Here is a 26,059-nt window from a genome sequence, read left to right on the forward strand (position 1 = left end):
TCCAATGCTTATCACACTCTATTTTACTCTAATGTCACTATCTAACCACAGTTTCTACCTAATACTACCTAGCTTATGTCCTATCCTATACTGTCCACTTTATACATGTAACAATTATGAATTCTTTTTTTGCATTACTCATGCACTATATGTTACCACTAGTGATGAGCGAGCAGTGCACTAAAATGCTCGGGCACTCGTGGCTCGGGTCGAGCAAATTGGAATGCTCGAGTGATCGGTCCGAGTACCGAGCCCAATGTAAGTCTATGGGAAACTCGAGCATTTTTCCGGCGCCCCCCCCAGCGGTCTGCAGAGGGCCTAAAAATTGCCCAAATCAATTTGGAACAGTGCTCAAATGACATGGGAACAGCATGGGGAAGGCCCCTGGAATCATCTCTGACTTCCAGGTCACTGCTGTCAACAATGTTGTCAGAGGTATTATGCCACTTTTACAGACTCACAGTAAAACATACAAAAACGAAACCAAAATGGATTTTCCTGGGAAATATGTTAAGGAACATCCTTTCCAGGGTAACGACTTGTATATAAGGTAAAATAAATAACCAAAAACAAAATAGCCCAAGATGTGGAGGAGCAATGTTCACAAGTAGCGTTTTTGATGCATTTTTGCACTTTTGCATTGCTTTCAATGCTGAAAAATACATTCACCGGTAAATGTAATTTTAACATTTTATAACCTTATATGGCCATGTGGTGTGTGAGACCTAATCACACACATCCTGGTTCATTTATGAAGGAGGGACTCTGAAAGTCACAAACACTTTTTTATAGGGCCATCAAGCAGCCCTTACTATTCTTAAAGGGCCAGCAGTCGGCTATGTTTTGTTGTTCCCATTATTAAAGAGTGAGTCTCCTATTCTGTTATTGCGTATGCAGTGACTGCAAGGGCTGCCAAAAATTTGGAGGCACCCAAATAGCCCTTTGAAGAGACATAGAGGAGGGTCTCAGTAAAAACAATGATCCCATTATAAAGGAGTGAGTCTCCTATAGTGGTAATTCATACATGAAGAAAGCGAGGTGTAATAAAATCTTCTTTTATTCCCTTTCCATTAAAAATGCAGGGAAGCGGCGCCTTTTGCCCATTGCAAGGGCTGCTAAAATTTAGGAAAAACCCTAAAACAAATTTAAAGACACATAGAAGAGGATGTCCATAACAACATGTTTCCATTAGAAATGAGCGGTTCTGCTATCCAGTTATAGGGTATGCAGTGAGTCCAATGGCTGCCAAAATTTAGGAAAAACCCTACTAACAATTTAAAGACACATAGAGCTGGGCCACAGTAATGAGTATGACATGTTCCCATTAGAAAGGAGAGGGTCTGCTATCCAGTTGTAGGGTATGCAGTGAGTCCAACGGCTGCCAAAATTTAGGAAAAACTCCATTAACAATTTAAAGACACATAGAGCTGTGCCACAGTAAAGAGTACGACATGTTCTCATTAGAAAGGAGAGGATCTGCTATACAGTTATAGAGTATGCAGTGAGTCCAACGGCTGACAAAGTTTAGGAAAAACCCTACTAACAATTTAAAAACACATAGAGCTGGGCCACAGTAATGAGTATGACATGTTCCCATTAGAAAGGAAAGGGTCTGCTATACAGTTATAGGGTATGCAGTGAGTCCAAACTCTTCCAAAATTTAAGAAAAACCCTACTAACAATTTAAAAACACATGGAACTGGGCTATAGTAACGAGTACAACATGTTTCCATTAAAAAGGAGTGGGTCTCTCATACTGTTTGCCTATGTAGTGAATGCAATGGCTGCCAAAAAATGTAGAGAAACTCCAGTGTCCCTTGCAAAAGACGTAGAGGTCAGAGGGCCTCCTGAAAACAATGTTCCCATTATTAGGAAGTGGGTCTCCCATACTGTTTGCCTATACAGTGAAGCAAAGGCTGCCAAAAATTTGGAAGAACTCCAATGCCCCTTGCAAGAGGCGTAGATATGGTGATATGGTAGATATGGTGGTGATATGGAGCAGGATGTGGAGGATGAGGATGAGGAGAAGGAGGAGGACAAGAGCAAATAGACAAAATCAGGAAGCGTATACCAATGTCTGGGTATGAAGACAGAGGTGCATGGGAATAAAGATAGACCTCCCAAAACAAAACACTGTATTTGAGTTTGTGCTACGCTGCTATCATTCGGTGGTGTTAAGAAGTCTGACCCAATCCAGCCCTTGTTCATTTTTATAAGAGTCAGCCTATCAGCAGTTTCAGTTGACAGGCGGATGCGCCTATCGGTTATAATTCCACCGGCGGCACTAAAAACCCACTCTGACAAAATGCTAGCGGCAGGGCAGGCCAGGACCTCCAAGGCGTAGAGAGCCAGTACATGCCACGTGTCCAGTTTGGATACCCAATAATTATAAGGCACAGAGGAATCACGGAGGATGTTGGTACGGTCGGCAAGGTATTCCCTCACCATCTTCCGAAACTTTTCCCTCCTTGGGAGAATACCCCGCGCCTCAGGGCCTGTGCGATGGGAGGGTCTAAGAAAACTGTCCCAGAACTTTGACAGTATTCCCCTGCCTCTGCTGGATTGCATTTGTGGCTCTCGCCTGTACTCCTTGGTTGTCCAACGAACTGTGACCTCTGCCACCAGCATTTTCAGATGAGAATTTTTTAAATATTTCCGAAACAAGGACCTTCTCGAACTGCTCCATTTTATTAGGCCTGTTCTACAAGGGAATAAGAGACAGAAAGTTCTCCTTGTAGCGTGGGTCTAGAAGTGTCACCAACCAGTAATGACTGTCACCCAAAATTTGGACAACGCGAGGGTCACGGGAAAGGCAGCGTAACATAAACTCAGCCATGTGTGCCAGACTGCTAACAGGCAAGACTTCCGTGTCCTCACCAAGAGGACGACTGACCATGCTCACCTCCTCATCTTCCTCCTCCTCCTCCCTGTCCTCAGGCCATCCATGCTGAACAGATGGTATGACAGTTGTGCAGGTAGTACCATCTATAGCGCAGGGAACTGGCTCCTGTTCTTCCTCCTCCTCTTCCTCATTGTCACCCAATCCACATTGGGATGAGATGAGTCTGGGCTGTGTGGAATCACCCTGTATGGTTCCTTGCTGCATCTCATCATGCTCCACCTGCAATGCATCCTCTTTAATTGTGGGCAGAGAGCATTTCAGAAGACAGAGAAGCGGGGTGGTGACGCTAATTATGGCATCATCGCCGCTCACCATCTTGGTGAAGTCCTCAAAGTTTTGGAGGATGGTACAGATGTCTGACATCCATGTCCACTCTTGAGATTTTATGTGTGGAGTCTGAACTGAATACCGACAGCCTTGTTGATGCTGGTAGTCAACAACTGCCCTCTTCTGCTCACAAATCCTTCCCAACATCTGCAATGCAGAGTTCCAACGCGTGGGGACATCGCAGATCAGTCGGTGAGCTGGAAGCTGCAAACACTGCTGAAGCACGGCAAGAGCGGCGGAAGCTGTAGCTGACTTTCTAAAATGGGCACACAGGAGGCGTACGTTGACAAGCAGATCCGACAGATCTGGGTAGGTTTTGAGAAACCGCTGAACCACGAGGTTAAGCACATGGGCCAGGCATGGTACGTGTGTGAGTTCGCCTCGCTTCAGAGGCGTCACCAGGTTCTGGCCATTGTCACACACGACCATGTCTGGCTGTAGGGTCAGCGGTGTCAGCCACAAATCTGCCTGCTCTGTTATAGCTGTCAACAACTCTTCAGCAGAGTGCGGTTTGACACCTAAGCATATTAGCTTCAGAACAGCCTGTTTCCGCTTGGCCGAGGCAGTGCTGCAGTGCTTCCAGCTTGCGACTGATGTGGTCACTTCGGAGATGGAGGCTGAAGAGGAGGAGGGTGAGGTGCAGGAGCTGTAGAATGTGGGGGCAACTCTGATTGACCCAGGGACCGCAATCCTCGGCGTCAGGAGGACGTGTTCCGTCCCAAGGTCCAACTGGGTCCCGGCTTCCACTAGATTAACCAAGTGTGCCGTCAGCGAGATGTACCATCCCTGCCCACAAGCACTTGTCGACGTTCTGTGGTTAGGCAGACTTTCCCAGTAACTGCGTTGTTGAGGGCACGGCTAATGTTGTGGACACGTGCTCGTGTAATGCGGGGAAGGCACACCAGGAGAAATAGTGGCGGCTGGGGACCGAGTACCGAGGGACGGTATTAAGTAATTTACTAATATTATTTTACACAGAGACCTAGTGTGAATAGCTTGACCCACACACTGCAACAAAATGAAAATGGAAGAAATGGTTGATTTTGGAACACTGTTATAGGTGATATGTCTGACAGAGAACCATGGTTTTAAATAGCAGGCCTGTAATTTACTAATAATTAGTGTTGAGGAAGCACTAAAATGCTCGGGTGCTCAAAGCTCGGGCCGAGCTCACCGTGATACTCGGGTGCTCGACCCGAGCAACGAGCCCAATGTTAGTCTATGGGAGACCCGAGCATTTTTGAGGCGGCACCCCCGGCAGTCTGTAGAAAGCCTAAAAAGTGCCCAAAACGATAGTGGCAGTGTTCAAATGACATGGGGACAGCATGGGGATCACCCCAGGAAGCATTTCTGACCCCCAGGTCACTGCTGTCAACAACGTGGTCAGAGGTATTAAGCCACTTTTACAGGCTCACAAGAAAACGTTCAAAAACGAAACTGAAACGGTTTTCCTGTGAAATATGTTAAGGAACTTCCTTTCCAGGGTAAAGACTTGTGTATAAGGTAAAATAAATAACCAAAACCAAAAATACTCCTCCACACCTTGGGCTATGTTCACAAGTAGCATTTTTTATGCGTTTTTGCACTTTTGTATTGCTTTCAACTGTGACAAATGCATTCACCGGGAAATGTCATTTTAACATTTTACAACCTTATCTGGCCATGTGCTGTGTGACACATGCACACAGTGCTGAAAATACATGGGGACAGCATGGGGAAGACCCCTGGAAGCATCTCTGACTTCCAGGTCACTGCCTAATAGTGTGCCCATCAGAAGTGATCCTTGCCGCATCAGAAGATGCAGACTTGCAACTATCCCCGTGCAAGTCCTTGTCCCAGGGCAGTGTTCAATTGTACCTCCCCCATTACTTGCAATGCAAGCGCAAGTATGCAGCCTGCCACCCACCCACCCCCAGGCTGCAATACCATACTGCTTGCTTGCACTTGAAATTGGGCCTTTTAGGCATGTGGAGGCGGAATCTGGCCACCACGTCATGGCTGCGTCGGCGGCCTGGTATCCATACAAAGTCCCCAGCAACCCGGCGGCCGGGTGTCCACGCTTGGTCCCCAGCCACCAGGGGGCGGCCGGGTGTCCATACTCGGTCCCCAGCTGCCCCGCGGCAGGGTGCCCACACAAGGTCCCCAGCTGCCTGAGGGAGGCCGGGAGTCCATAAACGGTCCCCAGCCGCCCTTATTTGAAGGACAGCCTAACCACAAAGATGTGGACAAGTGAATGTGGCCAGGGATGGTCCATCTGACTGACGCCTTCACACTGGGTTAATATTGTGGAAGCGGGGACACAGTTGGACACTGGGATGCAACACGTCCTCCAGACATAGCAGATTGCGCGTCCTGGGTCAATCAGGCTTCAACACAAAGTTCAGAAGGTAGACAGCAGCAGTGGTCGGCCTCCTACACAATGAGTAAATTATTCATGATCATGAGGCCATCCATCTCCTTAGCTTTCTGTTCCTTGGAATGCAAGCGCATGTATGTAGTAGCGGCTAGGCCTGAGGTGGTCAGCGTTTTGGCGCATATCCTACCTTCTCCGAGGATTGCTGGATGTTTTCCTGCTACTATCCCAGCTCTATGACTCTTGTTAAAACAAAGCTTTAGGTGATGAATGATGGATGAGGTGGTGGCAAAGGAGAAAGAGCAGGAGGAACAGGGACCATTCACATCAATATCAGGCCAGTCAACCACACATGTCTTGTAGGATATGTTTCTGTACCAAAAGGAGCTGTTCGGCTACACAGTTATCGGGCATACAGTGAGTGCAATGCCTACCAAAAATTTCGAGGCACTCCAATGCCCCTTGGAAGTGACATGGAGGTCAGAGGGCCTTAACTAAACCATTTTTTCCATTTATAGCAACTGGGTCTCCTGTACACTATTGGCCTAAGCAGTGAATGGAAGGCTTTCCAAAAATTATGAGGAACAGCAATGCCCCTTGAAACAGATGTGGATTACAGCGTACAAAAAACTTTCTACCCATTATTGGGGAGTGGGTCTCTGTAACGGGTCTGGGAGGCGGAACCTCTGAGCTACTATACAAGGGGGCGGTCCTTGTAAGGGAGCGGGTGGCGACCAGGGAAGACGGGCTGGAAGTCTCAGCAGGTGAACGGGACAGTCTCTGAGTGAACGGGACAGTCTCTGAGTGAACGGGCTGGAGGTCACGGCAAGTGACCGGGGCAGTCTCTAGGTATAGGGTTGGTACGACCTGTGGCGGCTGAAGATAGACGTGAGCTCCCAGGTGAGCAGGCGAGAGTCTCTGGATGAACGGGTGGTCACAGCATGTGACGGCGGAGCCTCCAGGAAGACCAGCGGACAGGCGACAGATGAGCGCTCCCAGGTGAGCGGGCAGAAGTCTCTGGACAGGCGGATGGTCACAGCACGTGACGGCAGAGCCTCCGGGTAGGCAGGCAGACTGGTAGCAGATGAGCGCTCCCAGGTGAGCGGGCAAGCTGGTCCATAGACAGACTGACAGGAGTTGGAAGGCAGACCGTCGGACCACAGGCAAGCAGGCAGGTAGCTGATGTGCGCTCCCAGGTGAGCGGGCAGGCTGGTCCTTAGACAGACTGACAGGATTAGTAAGGCAGACCGTCGGACCTCAGACTAGCAGGCAGGTAGCAAGTAATCAGGCAGGAATCTGGCAGGTAACTGGCAGGTAACTGGCAACGGGACCTGAGGGCTGAAGCACAGGTGAGACACAGGTGCAAACAACATTGCTCGGGCACCTCCATTTTGGAGGAGGTGCCTTATATATGGTAAAGTCCTCCGGCCATTGGCCGGGGACTCCTTAGGACGGCGCGCGCGGCCCCTTTAAGAGGGAGGGAGAGCGCGCGCGCGCCCTAAGCACAGTGGCCGGGAAGGAGCGCGCGCTGCCAGCAGAGCGGGAGAGGGACGCCGGGCACGGAGCAGAGCGGTGAGGGGAACAGCGTCCCTGCCTAGCAGAGGGCAGGGACGCCGGCACTACAGTACCCCCACTTTAGGCCCCCCCTTTTTTAGGCCAGAGAGAAATTTAGCTAGGATGAGAGGGGCATGGATGTTCTCCCGGGGCTCCCACGTTCTCTCCTCAGGACCAAACCCCTTCCAATCTACCAGAAAAAAGGTCTTTCCTCTTACCCTTTTGGTAGCAAGAATGTTCTCTACCTCAAACTCGTCCTCAGCGGAAACCGGAGCAGGAGGCGTACCTGTAGACTTGGAAAAAGAGTTAAGCACCACGGGTTTGAGGAGAGATACATGGAAGGAGTTAGGGATCCGTAAGTTGGCCGGGAGTTTCAATTTATAGGCCACCGGGTTGATCTGACTGATGACCTCCAGAGGACCGATGAACCGAGGCCCTAACTTGTAAGAAGGTATCTTGAGTCGAACATATTTAGATGAGAGCCAGACCTTATCTCCTGGACGAAATTGTGGAGGATCCAGGCGTTTTTTGTCAGCGTGTCTTTTCATACGCTCGGATGACAGAAGGAGTGCGGACCGGGTACTCTCCCATATGGAGGAAAATTTGCTAACGAGAGATTCCGCAGCCGGGTTGTCCACAGAGGTGGAGACAGGAAAAGGAATCCGAGGATGCTGACCGAAAACTACAAAAAACGGGGATTTGGAGGAGGATTCGCTCTCGTGATTATTATAAGAGAACTCGGCCCATGGTAGGAGATCCACCCAGTCAGAATGGTGGGCATTAACGAAGTGCCGGAGGTAACTGGTCAGGTTCTGATTGATCCGCTCCACTTGACCATTGGACTGTGGGTGGTAAGCGGAGGAGAAGTCCAGGGTGACGTCTAGTAGTTTACAAGTGGCTCTCCAGAAACGTGAGGTGAACTGTACCCCACGATCCGACACGATGTGGAGGGGCAGGCCATGAAGACGGAAGATATGGCGGATAAAGTCTTTAGCCAGCTCGGGTGCAGATGGGAGGCCTGGCAGGGGAATAAAGTGAGCCATCTTGGAAAAGCGGTCAGCGACCACCCAAATGACCGTACAACCGACAGAGACGGGGAGATCAGTTATGAAGTCCATAGCAATATGCTGCCAGGGGGCAGCAGGCACAGGAAGCGGAAGGAGGCGTCCGGCTGGCAGATGTCTCGGGACTTTGTTGCGGGCGCAGGACACACAGGCAGAAACAAAGTCTATTACGTCCTTGTGCAGGGTAGGCCACCAATAGTGCCGGGCAATAAGCTGGAGGGTCTTTTTCTGACCGGCGTGGCCAGCTAGCTTAGACGAATGGCCCCAGTGTAGGATCTTCTCCCGATCAGGTACTGAAACAAACGTCTTACCGGGAGGGAGACGATTTAGACTCACGGGAGCCACCTGCATTACTCTGGCGGGATCGATGATATGTTTAGGTTCTTCCTCGAGATCGGACACCAGAAAGGATCGGGACATGGCGTCTGCTTTGACGTTTTTGTCAGCCGGGCGAAAATGAAGAACAAAATCAAAGCGAGCAAAAAACAAGGACCACCGGGCTTGGCGCGGGTTAAGTCTCTGGGCATGCTGGAGGTAAGCCAAGTTCTTGTGGTCAGTGTAAATTATTACCGGATGAAGAGCCCCCTCGAGTAGGTAACGCCACTCCTCCAACGCCAGCTTGAGGGCCAATAACTCTCGGTCTCCTATGGAATAGTTGCGCTCAGAAGAGGAGAAGAGTTTGGAGAAGAAGCCACAAGTTACCATTCTCCCGGAAGATGATTTTTGAGTAAGTACCGCTCCGGCTCCAGAGGAGGAGGCGTCAACTTCCAGGAAGAACTGCTTGTTGCCGTCCGGGCGATGCAGCACCGGGGCGGAAGAGAAGGCCTGTTTTAGGGAAAGAAAGGCCTCCTCTGCTTCGGGCGGCCACTCTTTGGGATTAGTACCCTTACGGGTGAGCGCGGAAATTGGGGCAGTCCGGGAAGAGAAGTGTGGTATGAAGAGGCGGTAGTAGTTGGCGAAGCCCAGGAATTGCTGAATGGCCTTCAACCCCTCCGGTCGGGGCCATTTCTCGATGGCAGACAGTTTCTCAGGATCCATTTGTAGGCCGGTCTGAGAGATAATGTAGCCCAGAAACGGAAGCGAGGTCTGCTCAAAGAGGCACTTCTCATATTTAGCGTAGAGATGGTTCTGCCTGAGCCTGAGCAGGACCTGACGAACGTCCCTCCGGTGAGTCTGGAGATCCGGAGAGAAGACCAAGATGTCGTCCAGGTACACCACTACGCAGGAGTAGAGAAGGTCCCGGAAGATGTCATTGACCAACTCTTGAAAGATGGCAGGAGCGTTACAGAGGCCAAAGGGCATTACCAGATATTCATAGTGGCCGTCCCGGGTATTGAATGCCGTCTTCCATTCATCCCCCTGACGGATACGAACCAGGTTGTACGCCCCACGGAGGTCTAGTTTGGTGAAGATTCTAGCCCCCCTCAGACGATCAAATAACTCCGGAATGAGCGGAAGGGGGTACTTATTCTTCACCGTGATCTGGTTAAGGCCTCTATAGTCTATACAGGGACGGAGAGAGCCGTCCTTCTTTTTGACGAAAAAGAAGCCTGCTCCCGCCGGGGAGGTAGATTTCCGGATGAATCCCCTGGCCAGATTCTCCTCAATATATTCGGACATCGAGCGGGTCTCAGCAGCGGATAATGGATAAATACGCCCACGGGGAGGAGAAGTACCAGGTAACAAGTCGATAGGGCAGTCGTATGGTCTATGAGGGGGTAGTGTCTCTGCTTCCTTTTTATTAAAGACATCAGCATAAGACCAATAAGGGATCGGAAGTCCAGGTAGATTAGCTGGAGTAGGAGAAGGACGGACGGGATGGACGGGAACCAGACAGGTCTTATGGCAGCCCTGTCCCCAGCGAAGGACTTCTCCGGTCTGCCAGTCAAGAACGGGTGCATGTCTCTGAAGCCAAGGTAGACCTAGCAGGAGGGCGTGAGAGAGTCCAGGCAGAACATGGAAGGAGATACTTTCAGAATGCAGCATTCCCACCTGCAGAGTAATGGATTCGGTGATGAGTTGGATGGGGCGTGGTAAGAGCCCCCCATCCACGGCAGCAACAGACAAGGGTACAGCCAGAGGTTTGGTGGGGATGCGGTATTTCTCTACCAGGGACTGTGAGATAAGATTCCCGGCTGCTCCAGAGTCAAGTTGGGCTAGTTCGAAATAACGGTTCTCCCCGTAGACGATTGAAACTGACAACAGCAGGGATGGAGAGGATTTATTCTTGTCTAGGTGGACCTCTCTGAGCGAACCTAGACACAGGCGTTTCCCGACCTCTCCGGGCAGGCACGGATCCGGTGCTCCTTACTGCCACAGTAGAAGCAGGTCCCCTCGGCACGGCGTAAGTCCTGACGGGTCTTGACCAGCTTGGTCTGGTCGACCTGCATAGGCTCAGGAGAGTGTACCTGGTAAGAGACAGAAGGAGTGACGGGTTTCTGAAAAGTAGGAGCTAGACGTGGTAATCTCCTCTCACGGGTGACCTCTCTGGCACGCTCCTGGAACCGTAGGTCAATCCGGGTGGCAAGAGTTATTAAATCATCGAGAGTGGTAGGAATGTCCCGACCGGCAAGCTCATCTTTAATACGGCCGGACAGACCCTCCCAGAAGACGGAAACCAGAGCGTCGTTATCCCAGGCCAGCTCCGAGGCAAGGGTACGGAACCGTATGGCATATTGGCCCACGGTGAGACTTTCCTGACGGAGGCGTAGCAGAGATGATGCGGATGAGGTCTTCCGTCCGGGTTCGTCGAAGACTTTCCGGAAAGCCGTGAGAAAAGCAGGCAAGTTGGATACCAGGGGTCTCCTCTCTCCCATAGAGGATTTAGCCAGGCCAGGGCCTCCCCGGTGAGATGGGACATGATGAATGCAATTTTGGCCCGGTCGGAGTTAAACTGGTGAGATAATAGTTCAAAGTGCAGGGTGCACTGATTTATGAAGCCCCGAGCCTGGGCGGAGTCGCCTCCGAAGCGAGGAGGTGCAGAAAGCCGGGGTCCGGGGTAAGATACCATGGTATTAGCGGGCAGTGGAGCTGCCGGATTGCGAGACATGGCACTGGCGGAGGTTGCTGGTGGAGCAGTCAGAGTGTCCAGGCGAGTATTGACATTCCGCAGGTGACCCAGAATGGACTCCTGTTGGGACCTTTGACGGGACAGTTCATGACACAGGTCCGAGAGCGAGGGAGCTTGGGTGCCACCGGGTTCCATGGCCCGAGCAAACTGTAACGGGTCTGGGAGGCGGAACCTCTGAGCTACTATACAAGGGGGCGGTCCTTGTAAGGGAGCGGGTTGCGACCAGGGAAGACGGGCTGGAAGTCTCAGCAGGTGAACGGGACAGTCTCTGAGTGAACGGGCTGGAGGTCACGGCAAGTGACCGGGGCAGTCTCTAGGTATAGGGTTGGTACGACCTGTGGCGGCTGAAGATAGACGTGAGCTCCCAGGTGAGCAGGCGAGAGTCTCTGGATGAACGGGTGGTCACAGCATGTGACGGCGGAGCCTCCAGGAAGACCAGCGGACAGGCGACAGATGAGCGCTCCCAGGTGAGCGGGCAGAAGTCTCTGGACAGGCGGGTGGTCACAGCACGTGACGGCAGAGCCTCCGGGTAGGCAGGCAGACTGGTAGCAGATGAGCGCTCCCAGGTGAGCGGGCAGGAGTCACTGGACAGGCAGGTGGTCACAGCACGTGACGGCGGAGCCTCCAGGTAGGCTAGCAGGCAGGTAGCAGATGTGCGCTCCCAGGTGAGCGGGCAAGCTGGTCCATAGACAGACTGACAGGAGTTGGAAGGCAGACCGTCGGACCACAGGCAAGCAGGCAGGTAGCTGATGTGCGCTCCCAGGTGAGCGGGCAGGCTGGTCCTTAGACAGACTGACAGGATTAGTAAGGCAGACCGTCGGACCTCAGACTAGCAGGCAGGTAGCAAGTAATCAGGCAGGAATCTGGCAGGTAACTGGCAGGTAACTGGCAACGGGACCTGAGGGCTGAAGCACAGGTGAGACACAGGTGCAAACAACATTGCTCGGGCACCTCCATTTTGGAGGAGGTGCCTTATATATGGTAAAGTCCTCCGGCCATTGGCCGGGGACTCCTTAGGACGGCGCGCGCGGCCCCTTTAAGAGGGAGGGAGAGCGCGCGCGCGCGCCCTAAGCACAGTGGCCGGGAAGGAGCGCGCGCTGCCAGCAGAGCGGGAGAGGGACGCTGGGCACGGAGCAGAGCGGTGAGGGGAACAGCGTCCCTGCCTAGCAGAGGGCAGGGACGCCGGCACTACAGTCTCCCTTAGTGTTCGCCTATGCATTGAAAAGCAAAAGCTGACTAAAATTAGGAGGAAACGCAATGCCCGTCGGAAGATCGTGGAGGTTAGAGGTAATTAAAAACAACATTTCAATGCCCCTTGGAAGAGCTGTGACGTTCAGAGTGGTTTAACAAGATGGTTTTAATGCCCCTTGGAAGAGTGGCGGAGGTCGCAGTGGAATAAAAAGACAATATCAATGCCCCTTGGAAGAGTGGTGGAGGTCACAGTAGCTTAACAAGACGGTTTTAATGCCCCTTGGAAGAGACGTGGAGGTCACAGTAGCTTAACAAGACAGCTTTAATTCCCCTTGGAAGAGTGGTGGAGGTCGCAGTGGAATAAAAGACAATATCAATGTCCCTTGGAAGAGTGGTGGAGGTCACAGTAGCTTAACAAGACGGTTTTAATGCCCCTTGGAAGAGCTGTGGAGTTCAGAGTGGTTTAACAAGACGGTTTTCATGCCCCTTACAAGAGCCATGCAGTACAGCATATTAAAAACATTATTCCCAGTATTGGGGAGTGGGTCTCCCATAGTCTTTGCCTATGCCTTCCAAGCAAAAGCTGTCAAAAATTAGGACGGAGAAACTTGCAATGCAGGCAACACGGACCACGGTCACTCTGGTGGTATAGTGGTGGTGGAGGCTGAGGATAAGGAGAAGAGCAAAATACAGCCGAAATGAGGAAGCGTATACCCATGTGTGGGTGTGAAGCGGTGCATGGGAATAACACAGTGGATTTGACTTTATGTTAGTCTGCTGTCATTTGGTGGTGATGAGAAGTCTGGCCCAATCCAGCCCTTGTTCATTTATAAGGGTCAGCTTGTCATCATTGTCAGTTGACAGGCGAGTGCGCTTATCAGTTATAATTCCCCCAGCTGCACTAAAAACACGCTCCGATAACACGCTAGTGGCAGGGCAGGCCAGGACCACCAAGGCGTACAGAGCGAGTTCATTACAAGTGTCCAGCTTGGATACCCTATAATTAAAAGGCACAGAGGAATAACGGAGGATGCTGGTACGGTCGGCAAGGTACTCCCTCACCATCTTTTGAAACTTTCCACTCCTTGTGAGAGAGTACCCCGCGCCTCAGGGCCTGTAAGCTGGGCGGGTCTCAGAAAACTGTCCCAGAACATTCACAGTGTTCCCCTGCCTCTGCTGGATTGGAGTTGCGTCTCTCTCGCCTGTACGCCTTGGTTGGGCAACGAACTGTGACCTCTGCAGCTAGAGTGTTCAGATGGGAATTTTTTTTAACAGTTCTGCAGCAAGGGCCTTCTGGTACTGCCCCATATTTGTAGACCTCTCCACCTCAGGAATAAGAGAGTGAAAATTCTCCTTGTAGCTGGGGTCTAAAAGTGTCACCAACCAGTAATGACTGTCACCCAACATTTTGACATCGCGAGGGTCACGGTTAAGACAGCGTAACATAAAGTCAGCCATGCGTGTCAGACTGGTAATGGGCAAGACTTCCATGTCCTCACCAAGATGACGACTGACCATGCTCTCCTCCTCCTCCTCCTCCCCCCTGTCCTCAGGCCACCCATACTGAACCGACGGTATGACAGTTGTACAGGTACTACCGTCTACAGCGCATGATACCAGCTCCTGTTCTTCCTCCTCCTCCTCTCCCTCATTGTTCCCCAATGCACGTTGGGATGAGATGAGGCTGGGCTGTGTGTAATCGCCCGCTACGGCTTCTTGAACCATCTCATAATACTCTGGCTGCAATACCTCCTCTTTAATTCTCTGCAGAGAGCGTTGCAAAAGACAGACAAGTGGGATGCTGACACAGATGATGGCGTCATCGCCACTCACCATCTTGGTGGCCTCCTCAAAGTTTGTCAGGATGGTACATATGTCAGACATCCAGGTCCACTCCTGAGGTCTTATGTGTGGAGTCTGACCTGAATATCGACGGCTTTGTGGCAGCTGCTCACAAATCCTTAGCAACATGTGGAGGGTAGAGTTCCAACGTGTGGGGACATCACACACCAGTCGATGTGACGGAAGCTGCAAACGCTGCTGCAACACAGCAAGGGCAGCGGAAGCTGTAGCCGACTTCCGAAAATTAGCTGACAGGCGACGTAGTTTGACGAGTAGATCTGGCAACTCGGGGTACGATTTAAGAAACCGCTGAACCACGAGGTTAAGCATATGAGCCAGGCATGGTACGTGTGTGATCTCGCCTCGCCTCAGAGCCCCCACCAGGTTATGGCCATTGTCACACACGACCATTCCTGGATGTAGGTTCAGCGGTCTCAGCCACAGATCTGCCTGCCCTTTCACAGCTGTCCACAACTCACAAGCAGTGTGAGGTTTATCACCTAAGCTCATGAGTTTCAGCACAGCCTTTTGCCGCTTGGCTGAGGCACTACTGCAGTGCTTCCAGATTATCACCACATCAGTTACATCTGAGATGGAGGCTGAACATGAGGAGGAGGATGACTGACATAGGGCCCGCAATCCTCGGTGTGTGGAGGATGTGTTCGGTCCCAAGGTCCGACTGGGTCCCGGCTTCCACTATGTTTTCCCAGTGTGCCGTCAGGGAGATGTACCATCCCTGGCCACAAGCACTTGTCCACGTGTCCGTTGTCAGATGGACTCTCTCAGTAACTGCGTTGTTGAGGGCACAGCAGATGTTTTGGGATATGTGCTTGTGTAGTGGAGGGATGGCACACCGGGCAAAATAGTGTCGGCTGGGGACCAAGTACCGAGGGACGGCCACTGCCATAGGGTTGCGGAAGGATTCCGTCTCCACCAGCCTAAAAGGCAGCATTTCCAACGCAAGCAGTCGTGAAATGTGCGAATTTAGGACTGTGGCCTGTGGGGCGTTGGCTGCGAATTTGCGCTTTCGTTCAAAGGTCTGGGATATTGACAATTGAACGCTGCGGTGGGACGTGGATGTTGATGCTGTTTCTTGAGAAATTGCCATAACAAGTGAAGACTGAGAGGAGGGGGCATCTTCGCATGCAGTATGGATAGGGGATTGCCTTGCACGCACAACAGGGGGTTCTCTTACACGCACAACAGCGGAAGAAGCAGTGGTGACACCCGCTGACACTGGTCGTGGACCCTGGGGTTCACCCCACAAAGCCGGGTGCTTTGCTGACATGTGCCTGATCATGCTGGTGGTGGTCAGGCTGGTAGTTTTGTCACCCCTGCTGATGCTGGCCTGGCAGGTGGTACAGTCAGGGAGGTACTATTACTGTTTTTTTTTTACGGAAAAAAGGCCAAAAGGTGGATAATACAGAGATTTGAACCTTGGAACTGCAAAACCACAGTTATAGTTATGTGGCCGACATCAGAATCTTTTAAACAGTTATATTGGTGTCTGAACAGTCACAGACACACTCAATTTTTTTTTGGGGGGGGGGGGGGGGATACCAAAAGGTTAACAAGACGCGTATTTGTACAGTCTGACTGAGGAAAAAAAAATACAGGAATTAGATGAAAAAAAAAAGGATTTTTCCTGGCTCCTGAGACCGGGGGATAAGTCTAGCAATTTAACCAGCAGGAGCACACAGGACTGTAATGCACTGTTTGTTGGTATAACCACTGTGTCTCCTATACAGCCTGCCTGATATCTGGGATGGATATTAGTCCTGAGAAGGACTGTTTGTTTGATTTGGCAGGCTTTAGAGACCCTACACTACCTATTTCACACTATATATCTCTCCCTAACTCAGCAGCACTAACCCTACACTGTCTGATCCCGGGCGACTGTGTCCAAGATGGCGGCGCCCGGTTTTAAATACTCGAGGTGACGCTGTGCGACCAGCCAATCACTAATGCGCACAAACAACATGGCTGCGGCATTACAGTGACTGGCTGGCAATCCCTGCATGTTCATTGGCTCTGTAAAGAGCGCCCAACGTGCAGGGCGGAGACCCGAGCTCCCGCCCGAGTAACCCGGAAATGCTCGGTGCTCGCCGAACATCCCGAGTAGTGAGATGCTCGGGCGAGTACTGAGCAGTGTCGAGCATGCTCGCTCAACACTACTAATAATATTCTACAGAGACCTAGTGTGAATAACTTGACTGACACACTGCAACGAAATGGAAGGCAGAAATGGCTGATTTTGGAACACTGTTATAGGTGATATGTCTGACACAGAACCACGGTTTTAAATAGCAGGCCTGTAATTTACTAATATTATTCTACACAGAGACCTAGTGTTAATAGCGTGACTGACACACTGCAATAGAATGGAAAAGCAGGCCAATATTTTCCACGTTCAGTTCAAATTTCTGGATTTTTATTGCTGAAATATGGAACAGATCAGGCTGTATTATGCAGTGCTAACAAGCAAATGGAGCAGAAACATGGTGTACTCTGGTTGCTTTTCAGAAAATAACCAGGATTGAGATTAGTGTTGAGCCACCCCCTTAGTGTTCGGGTTCGGTTCGCCGAACACCGGCATGTTCGCCGAACGGTTCATCGAACACCGTCGAACACCGTTAAAACCAATGGCAGGCAAACAAAAACACATAGAAACACATAGAAAACACCTTCAAAGGTGTCCAAAAGCTGACAAACTGCTCAGAAGACAAAACTAACACATGGATAAGTGACAAGTAGTGTTGAGCATTCCGATACTGAAATATCGGGTATCGACCGATATTCACGGTATCGGAGTTCCGATACTGAGTTCCGATACTTTTAGAATATCGAATACCGGAATCGGAAGTTCCCATAATGCCTGCGCTCTGCAGTGTCTCTGAAGGATAACAAGCTGGATGGCAGCGCTCAGCTTACTGTACTTGTCATTTAGTGTTAAAGGATTTATTTAAAAAAATAATAGTGTTTTCATGCACCGTCTCTTTAAAAAAGCCGGCCGGCAATTCAGCATCGGTACCCGACAATTTAGAATAGAAAGAATAGAGCATCACACATAGATTAGATTCATAGAAACATGTCAGTCACATATATGTGTTGATTACTGTACTTGTCATTTAGTGTTAAAATAAAGGATTTATTAAAAAAAAAATTGGCGTCGGGTTCCCCGTAATTTTAACCTCTACACAAAAACACAAACACCCAGAATAAAGTCCTTTAATTTAAATAAACACACAATTCTTTAATGTTCTAAATTAAACCATACTTACCATCACGCCCATTCCAGCTGAAGCCAATGTCTTCTGCAATAAAAGTAAAATAATAAAGCAACCTCATCCTTACCTTTACGTGGTTCCCAGGACAGCTTCAGCTCTGCTACATTCACATGACAGGCTGGATCGCAGCAGAAAGCTGCCATCCAGCTTGCCATGCCGCAGACACTGAGAAGCGCAGGCATGCTTGCGCTCCTCAGTGTCTGGCTGTGACGGCATAAAGATGAGCTGAGGTTATGTCCAATGAACTCAGCTCACCTCATGCACGTCACTGACAGCGTGGGAGAATTCTCCAACTGACGGCTGCTGTTTCTAGCCTGGGAGGGGGCCAATATTCATGGCACCCTTCCTGGGCTATTAATATCAGCCCCCAGCTGTCTGCCTAGCCTTTGCTAGCTAATAAAATAGGGGGGACCCCACGTCATTTTTTTGGGGGTCCCCCATTTTAATAGCTAGTAAAGGCTAGGTATTCAGCTGGGGGCTGATATTAGTAGCCTGGGAAGCTCCGTGGGTATTACCCCCTTCCCAGGCTTCAAACATCTGCCCCAGCCGTCTGCTTAACCTCAGCTAGAGACTACAATTACGGGGAACCCGACGCCAATTTTTTTATTAATAAGTCCTTTATTTTAACACTAAATGACAAGTACAGTAATCAACACATATATGTGACTGACATGTTTCTATGTATCTAATCTATGTGTGATGCTCTATTCTTTCTATTCTAAATTGTCGGGTACCAATGCTGAATTGCCGGCCGGCTTTTTTAAAGAGACGGTGCATGAAAACACTATTATTTTTTTAAATAAATCCTTTAACACTAAATGACAAGTACAGTAAGCAACACTGTCACTGTACTTCTTATATATGTGACTGACATGTTTCTATCTATCTAATCTATGTGTGATGCTCTATTCTTTCTGTTCTAAATTGTCGGGTAACGGTGTATGCCGCTGCTGAATTGCAGGCTTTTCATGTAATACATTCTTAGTTGTTTTCCTTCATGTAGAATTAACCTACAAGGAAAGAAAGGGTTTATTTTCATTCCGATATTTGTGTCCCATTGACTTGCATTGGTTTCCGGTATCGGAATCGGCGATATCCGATATTTTTTGGGTATCGGTTCGATCCAATCCGATCCTATATTTCCCGATATCGGAAGGTATCGCTCAACACTAGTGACAAGTACATATAGTCATGCGAAAAGAAAAGAGGTGGAGGAGTAAAAGGAGGAGGAGACACAGATATAGGCATGTCATGCCCTTCTAAAATCAAGAAAGGCTGGAGTAAAAATCTAAAATCAGCCTACCAACACCCAGACGTCGTGACAAGAAAATTAAAAAAAGAAATATCTTTAGGTAGAATGGCGGTTCCATTCAGAACACTTTCCTTACAAGACGTAGTGGTATCCCCGTTGGGAGTCGTGCCAAAAACGGAACCCAATACATTCGGACTAATTGACCATTTGTCATATCCAAGGGGCAGGTCAGTAAACGACAACATCGACGTGGAACCAAGTACAGTAGTATATACTGTACCTCCTTTGACAAGGCAATCAGGCGGGTCAAGAAGTTGGGAAGGGGCACCCTAATGGCCAAAACAGACATTGAGGGGACGTTTCGGTTACTTACTACCTGTGCCTCCGAATAGTGTCCGCCTATTGGGCTGCTTCTGGGAAGGAGCAATCTATATAGATCGCTGTTTGCCCATCGGGTGCTCCATATCCTGCTCACTATTTGAGGCGTTTATTTGCTTCCTCGAATGGGTCGTCATGGACGTTTCTAAGGGGGCACATATTATCCATTACCTCGACGACTTCTTATGCCTGGGCACAAAAGATGCCCCACAGTGTGAATACACGCGGTTGTCCACCTGTGAGAAGGAGAGAGCTGGAGGGAGAGCGGATACCACAGAGCCGAGGGGTTAGATGGAGAACGGAAAAAGCAAAGAGGGCGAGGGAGGTAATGGAGTACGGTGGAAGGTCGACCTGAGCTCCCCCACGTTCCTGCTGGGTGGGGAACAGCCCTGGGAAGAAAAGACTCTTGCGCATCCCTTTGAGGTTACGGGCGCGAGCGGGCAGAGGGACTACGCTGGAGTGCGAAGCCGACACGGCCAGTCCGTTCCTGCCCGTGCAACCTCCGTGTCACCGGGTTTGTGCCAGAGCCGCGGTGGACCCTGACGGCCAGCCCCACTCTCCCAATACTGGTGCCTGTCCGCTGGTGGGTCGAGACCCCCCGCGGTGGAGGCAGGTCTAAGCTCTGTAATTTAAATTGGCTTTGTAATTTGAATGAGTACACTTTAAATCCTTTTACAAGGATCTATTGGAGGGCAAGTCTGGTGCCAGCAGCCGCGGTAATTCCAGCTCCAGTAGCATCCACTAAAGCTGCTGCAGTTAAAGAGCTTTTATAAGGATCGAGCTTGGCGGTCCGCCGCAAGGCGGGCTACCGCCAGTCCCAGTCCCTTTGCCTTGGGGCGCCTCCCCGATGCTCTTGACTGAGTGTCCCGGGGGCCCGAAGCATTTCCTTTGAAAAAATTAAGTGTCCAAAGCACAGGTGGTGTAGCTTGCTTAACAGCTGGGCTACTCCGCTGACCAGCAGACACTGCTACTAGGCCCAAACTATTGCCTGGGCTAGATGCAGTTAAGAATTTGTAATTAGATCTACAGGCGATGTTGCTTGCTTAACAGATGGGCTACTCCGCTGACTAGCAGACACTGCTACTAGGCCCAAAAGGATTTCCTGGGTTAGATGCAGTAAAAAATTGTTATTAGATACACAGGTGGGGTAGCTTGCTTCAGATGGGCTACTCCACTGACTACCAGACACTGCTACAGGCCCAAAAGGATTGGCTGAGCTACATTTCACCAAATGCTGTGAAAAACACTTGCACAGCACTGGCACAGACCTGCCTGGCAAAAAGTGCTATGAACTGCTGTAACCTAGCCCTCAAAAGGGCTGCAATTAGAACTAGTCCCTACTCCCTAAACCTCTCTCTCTATGTAACTGGAAATTCGCTCACAATTCACACAGTTCTACTGTATAGCACCCACAGCAGCAGCGGTGCCGTCTAACACTCAGCTGCAGCAGTGAGAAAATGGTGGCGATGGAGAAAATGGCTGGGTCTTATAGGGCAAGGACATGTGACATACACAGCCAATGACACATGCCTTTGCTTGTGTGAAAAAAAAGCACTTCGCTGCGTGTGTGCACTGCTGATAGGCTGACAGACTGCACCGCCCCACTGTAAATGGGGGAAAGAAAAAAAAAATGGAGATCGGAATTATTTCTGCAGAGATCCATCCCCTGCCCCTCCCCCCGCCCACTCTACACTGAAACTGTCTACTAACATTGATTAACAGTATTACTGTGAAAAAATCCAGTTACGCTTTTGGTGCACGAACAGTTATCGAACATAACCTCGAACAGCCAATTTTTTTGCAAATCGTTCAAGTTCGTCGAACGACTCGAACACCGCCAAAAACAGCTCGAATTTGAGATTGGCGAACAGTTCGAGTCGAACACCGCTCATCTCTAATAAAGATAAAAAAAAATTGCCCTGGCCCCTGATATCTGGGGCTATGTCTACAAATATCTGTAATTATTACAGCAGCAGACAGGACGTTCAATGCACCCTCTTGTGCTGTATCAAGGACTGCAGTCTGCCACATACACTGCCTGTCTGCCTAACTCCTGCCTAACACTGATTATATGCAGCTGGATTAGTCCTCAGAAGGACTGTTAGTTCAGATGGAAATATATGTTGTGGAATACCTATACTAACAGAATGCTCAATGGACCCTCTTGTGCTGTATCATGCATTGCAGTCTGCCACATACACTGCCTGCCTGCCTAACTCCTGCTATCACCACTGAATATATGCAACTGGATTAGTCCTCAGAAGGACTGTTAGTTCAGATGGATATATATATGCTGTGGATTACGTATTCTAACTATAAACAAGCAAATCTCTCCCTAACTCAGCAGCACCTCTCCCTACTCTGCCTGTTTCCGGGGTAGACTGTAAGGAGCATAGCGGCGCCAGGTCTTATATAGACCTCAAGATGCTGTGCGGCAAGCCAGTCACTGTAATGCCCACAACCAGCATTTAAGTTGTGCATGGCAGGCAATCCCTGCATGTTCATTGGCTCTCTAAAGAGCGCCAAACATGCAGGGAGGGGACCCGAGTTCCCGCCCAAGCAACCCGAAAATACTCGCCGAGTACAGAGCTTGTCGAGCACCAGGACGTTCGTTCATCACTAGTTACCACCATATCACAATACATTACACATATGCAGACATCATATGATATAATATATATAAAAGATGCATAGTACTATACACATGATGCAATTGGTGTCTTCATGGGTAGGAACACGACAGTAAAGTCTATCACCCCTTAAAAGCCCTTAAAGAAAGTTGTTAGAGATAAATGATTGTGTCTAATGAAAGAAACCATCTTTTTAATAGGGATTGAGTTTACATAGCTTTATTGATCTTTGAGTTGTCACAATCTCTAAACTTATATTTGATGTTCATTGTTGGGAATTAAAAAAATTCCTTCCTTGTATGCTGATATATAGTGATGTGTATTTGATTACCATATTTTGCCATTAGGCCATTGATATTGATTTTCTCTTCTGATTTGATTATATAGATCTTAAGCGTCATCATAGATTTGTAGTCAAATTGTGCAACCATGTCACAAATCATCATGCAATGTAAGTATGGATTTATGTATTCTATAAATTTATGTATTATAATGGTTTGGTGATGCCAACATACACGTTATAAAAGAAACACACTACTAAAGTGCCGCAGTGTCTTACCTGCACCATATATACTTGTACCTCTCTGAGCGGTAGATCATCTACTTCAGACTCTGATCATAAAAAAGACTGGCCACCATGCTGGCGGATGGCAAACTTTTATTTGTGCTGATTTTAAAAATAAAAAAGGTAAAAAAGTACTAAATATGCCTTGCAATATGAAATTCATATAACACAATTTACAAAGCACATTTTCTGGATAGAAAATCCATTGCATGTACCAGTGTTGTGGATCAAATTTTATGAAGATCTGCAGATTTGTCAGCCACCGCCTACCAATTTATGCTGTCAAATACTATCCACTAAGCTCAAACACTCTCTCTACTCATAGGGTACAGCCCAAACATCTGCCTCTCTAGCCACACAGCCTCCAAGAGGTGGACGCCGACACCAGTGAATGAACAGTGAATGCAGCTGATATATTCATAGCAGAATTATGAGCTGTAGACATGTATCACTTATAATCATAATGATTTATTATGGTTTTCCAATGTGTTCGTAAAATATATTGTCTGTCCGTGTGTAACACCTCTTTAAGCTGTATCTGTGGAGAGGGTGTCCAGTAATTCTCCTTTCAGTTTGGTGCAGTGCTTCCACCTGAATCTTGCGGGGAGCTGTAAGGGAATGCAGGGAATGTCGGGGGTCAATTCAGGAAGCCCCTTTCCACACTCTGTACACACTCACAAGAGCGGAGATTGAAACACTTAACAGGTTTATTTATAGGTGAATAAATGTTGCGAAATGCAGGGGGAATAACAAGGAACAGCAAAACAAATAATATTACGCAATCTGCGATACAGGTCCTAAGTGTGCTTTGCAGTAGTCTGAATGTGAATGTTAATGATGAAAATTTGGCCAGCTAGGTGCAATGGTGAGGTTTAGTATAAAGTGCAATCCAGAATGGTAATAAACGTTTCGGTCAGGAATAGACCTTCGTCAGTACATATATTGCAATGTTGAAACTGATAGGAGCTCAGCGCTTTTGTGATGCTGCAGCGTCCACCGCCTGTAAAATGCAGGAGAGCCCCCTCCATTGCACCTAGCTGAAGTGCCAAATTTTTTGTCTGTTTATCTACGGGCCAGGATTCTATTTGTTTACCCATCCACAGAAGTGTCGTGGCTATCTTCTATGAATGTTAATGATGACACTTAACCTTTAAATGATAGCAGACACACTCCTAATTAAATACACCGATAAGTAGGCCAAATTATTAAAGCGTCTCCTAATTAGCATATAAACCGATATAAAGAGAATGGAGACCTTATTAATAAAATCAAAAAGTATTTCTTTAAACATGATTAAAAAACAAAATGCAATATAAAAAGCATGAGGTACTGCATAAGTAGGCATCAAATGACATAGCAGTTTATTCAAATTATTTCTTGCAATGATTAAACAACAAATTTCATGAGAAATTAAAGGGAATCTGTCTCCACTTTGGAGTTATCAGACCTCTACTATGGGCATACAGGGTATAGAAAAGTAAATCTATACATACCTGTATGGCCCATAGTAGAGGTTTGATTGCAGAGAAAAGTGCTTTAATCAATTCTATTTTGTACAGGCTTGGCGAGGACGCCAAGAAATCCCTGCCTATGTGCTTATTATTTCCTCAAATCCCCGCCTATATGCTTAATTTTCATATTCTCCCCTTCCCCTGCACTTCACAGAGTCCTGTGACGTGCACTGTGCTCCCTGACTTTCCGGGGATGCGCAAGGCGCCGCTCACATAGAGCTCACATAGAGCGTGCTTTGCTTCATCCCGGCTCCGTCTGCCTGTGCACTGAGATGCAGGTTTCTATTGCGCAGGTGATGGGAAGTGACAGTGACTCCCCGGCAAAATAGAATTAAAGAATTAATTAAAGCGCTTTTCTCAGAAATCAAACTTCTACTATGGGCCATACAGGTATGTATAGATTTACTTTTCTATAACCTGTGTGGCCATAGTAGAGATCTGATAACTCCAGTGGTGAAAGATTCCCTTTAAAGTGCTTAGTGCTAATAGCCAATATATCACAGTACTATGGTGACCACACATAGAGTTTATTAAAGGTACAAGGAAAATATATATTTTTGTACCGTGTTAGCCAGTAGATAGAAAAATATTTAGATTTGAGAGTCCTCAGTGGTTGATACCTTTTAATGGCTAACTGAAAAGCCATCTTTTCAGTTAGCCATTAAAAGGTATAAGATACAAAACCCATGTCATAAGGGAAAATGCATATGCTTAAAGACACTACAGCACCTAAATACATTTATACTCATGAAGGCAATAAAGGTTTCAAACCAGTGGTGCAGCATGGGCACCAGAAACGAATTGATATGAAAATCTCCAGCCATAGTGGCAATAGATTTCACAAGTGCCCATGGAATGCCACTATAGAACCAAAATCCCATTAGCTATCAAAGCATAGTTACCCAAGTGGTGGAGAGCCGGTTAGTCACAGAGGAGAATACCCCCCTACGTGCGTTTCGCACGGGCTTCGTCAGTGTCTTTAAGCATATGAATTTTCCCTCATGGCATGGGTTTTGTGTCTTGTACCTTTAATAAACTCTGTGTGGTCATAATTTTTTTGCACCACTAGGTGGCACCATAGTACTGTGATATATTGGCTATTAGCACTAAGCAGTAAGCACTTTAAAGGGAATCTGTCACCCCCTGGGACTTATCAGACCTCTAATATGGGCATAGAGGTGATAGAAATGTAAATCTATACATACCGGTATGGCCCATATTAGAGTTCTGCTTGCTTTGAAATAACTTTTTATAAAATCCGTTTTCCTATGCTTGGCGTCCGGGGCATGCCAAGAAATCCCCCCAACCCTACTTAATTTAAATATTTCCCGCCTCCCCTGCACGTCACAGGGCCCTTTGACGTGCAGTCTAGGTCTGCAGATCTGGAGCATTTGCAATGCGCCTAGAACGCAAGACACATTTTTTTTCTCTCGGCCCTATCTTACTCTGCTGGGTTCTAGTGCACAGGCGCCGGGGAGTCACTTCCGCTCCCCAGACGTGAAGCATAGGAAAACAGATTTTATAAAAAGATATCTCAAAGCAAGCAGACCTCTAATATGGGCCCTACAGGTATGTATAGATTTACATTTCTATCACCTGTATGCCCATATTAGAGGTCTGATAGGTCCCAGAGGGTGACAGATTTCTCATGAAATTTGTTGCTTAACCCTACAATCCGTATCGGGGGCCTTTTAGGCCCCGGTGCTTACTTTTTTGCTATTATCTGCAAAATTTCTTTAGTTAGAATTTTGAAACTCTAGGTATTCCTCAAGTATGTCATTGTTGGTAATATCCAGTTGTTCATATAATTTTTTTGATAGGCATTTTGGTGTAACAATGCTTTTTTGGGGAAAACCACATCTGTACGGAACGGGGGCCTTTTAGGCCCCTGCTATTTTTATCATGTACTCAGCAGTGTTTGTGTCTCAAGTTACTTTGTTTGGAGTCAGGGTTGCTGGTGGAGGGGCCAGGGTGTGGATTATGCCATGTGAGGATGTCATGTGATTTTGGGAGGGAGTGATAAGGCCTAGAAGGAAGATGTATCGCTTCTGCAAAAAATAAGTCCTGGAAAAATATCTCAAAAGAGGAACTTTATGCATATATTGGACTTTTACTGCTGGCAGGGAGTCAGAA

General features: G+C 48.4%; 1 protein-coding gene and 1 long non-coding RNA gene across 5 annotated transcripts in view; one reads left to right on the plus strand and one right to left on the minus strand.

The window, feature by feature from the left end:
• Nucleotides 1–26,059, plus strand: part of LOC141157210 (probable ATP-dependent RNA helicase DDX60) — a 1,123,923-nt gene that overhangs the window by 127,336 nt on the left and 970,528 nt on the right. For all 4 annotated transcript variants that reach the window (XM_073644228.1, XM_073644203.1, XM_073644220.1 and 1 more), the window contains one exon: nt 22,238–22,301. In XM_073644228.1, the coding sequence (XP_073500329.1) occupies nt 22,238–22,301 (64 nt within the window). The remainder of the gene's footprint in view (nt 1–22,237; nt 22,302–26,059) is intronic.
• Nucleotides 1–26,059, minus strand: part of LOC141157231 (uncharacterized) — a 152,070-nt gene that overhangs the window by 120,458 nt on the left and 5,553 nt on the right. The window lies entirely within an intron of this gene.

Source organism: Phyllobates terribilis, unplaced genomic scaffold, assembly GCF_046119375.1.
Source record: "Phyllobates terribilis strain yellow unplaced genomic scaffold, ASM4611937v1 Scaffold_1__5_contigs__length_1240528914, whole genome shotgun sequence".
In the NCBI taxonomy this organism is placed as follows: domain Eukaryota; kingdom Metazoa; phylum Chordata; class Amphibia; order Anura; family Dendrobatidae; genus Phyllobates; species Phyllobates terribilis.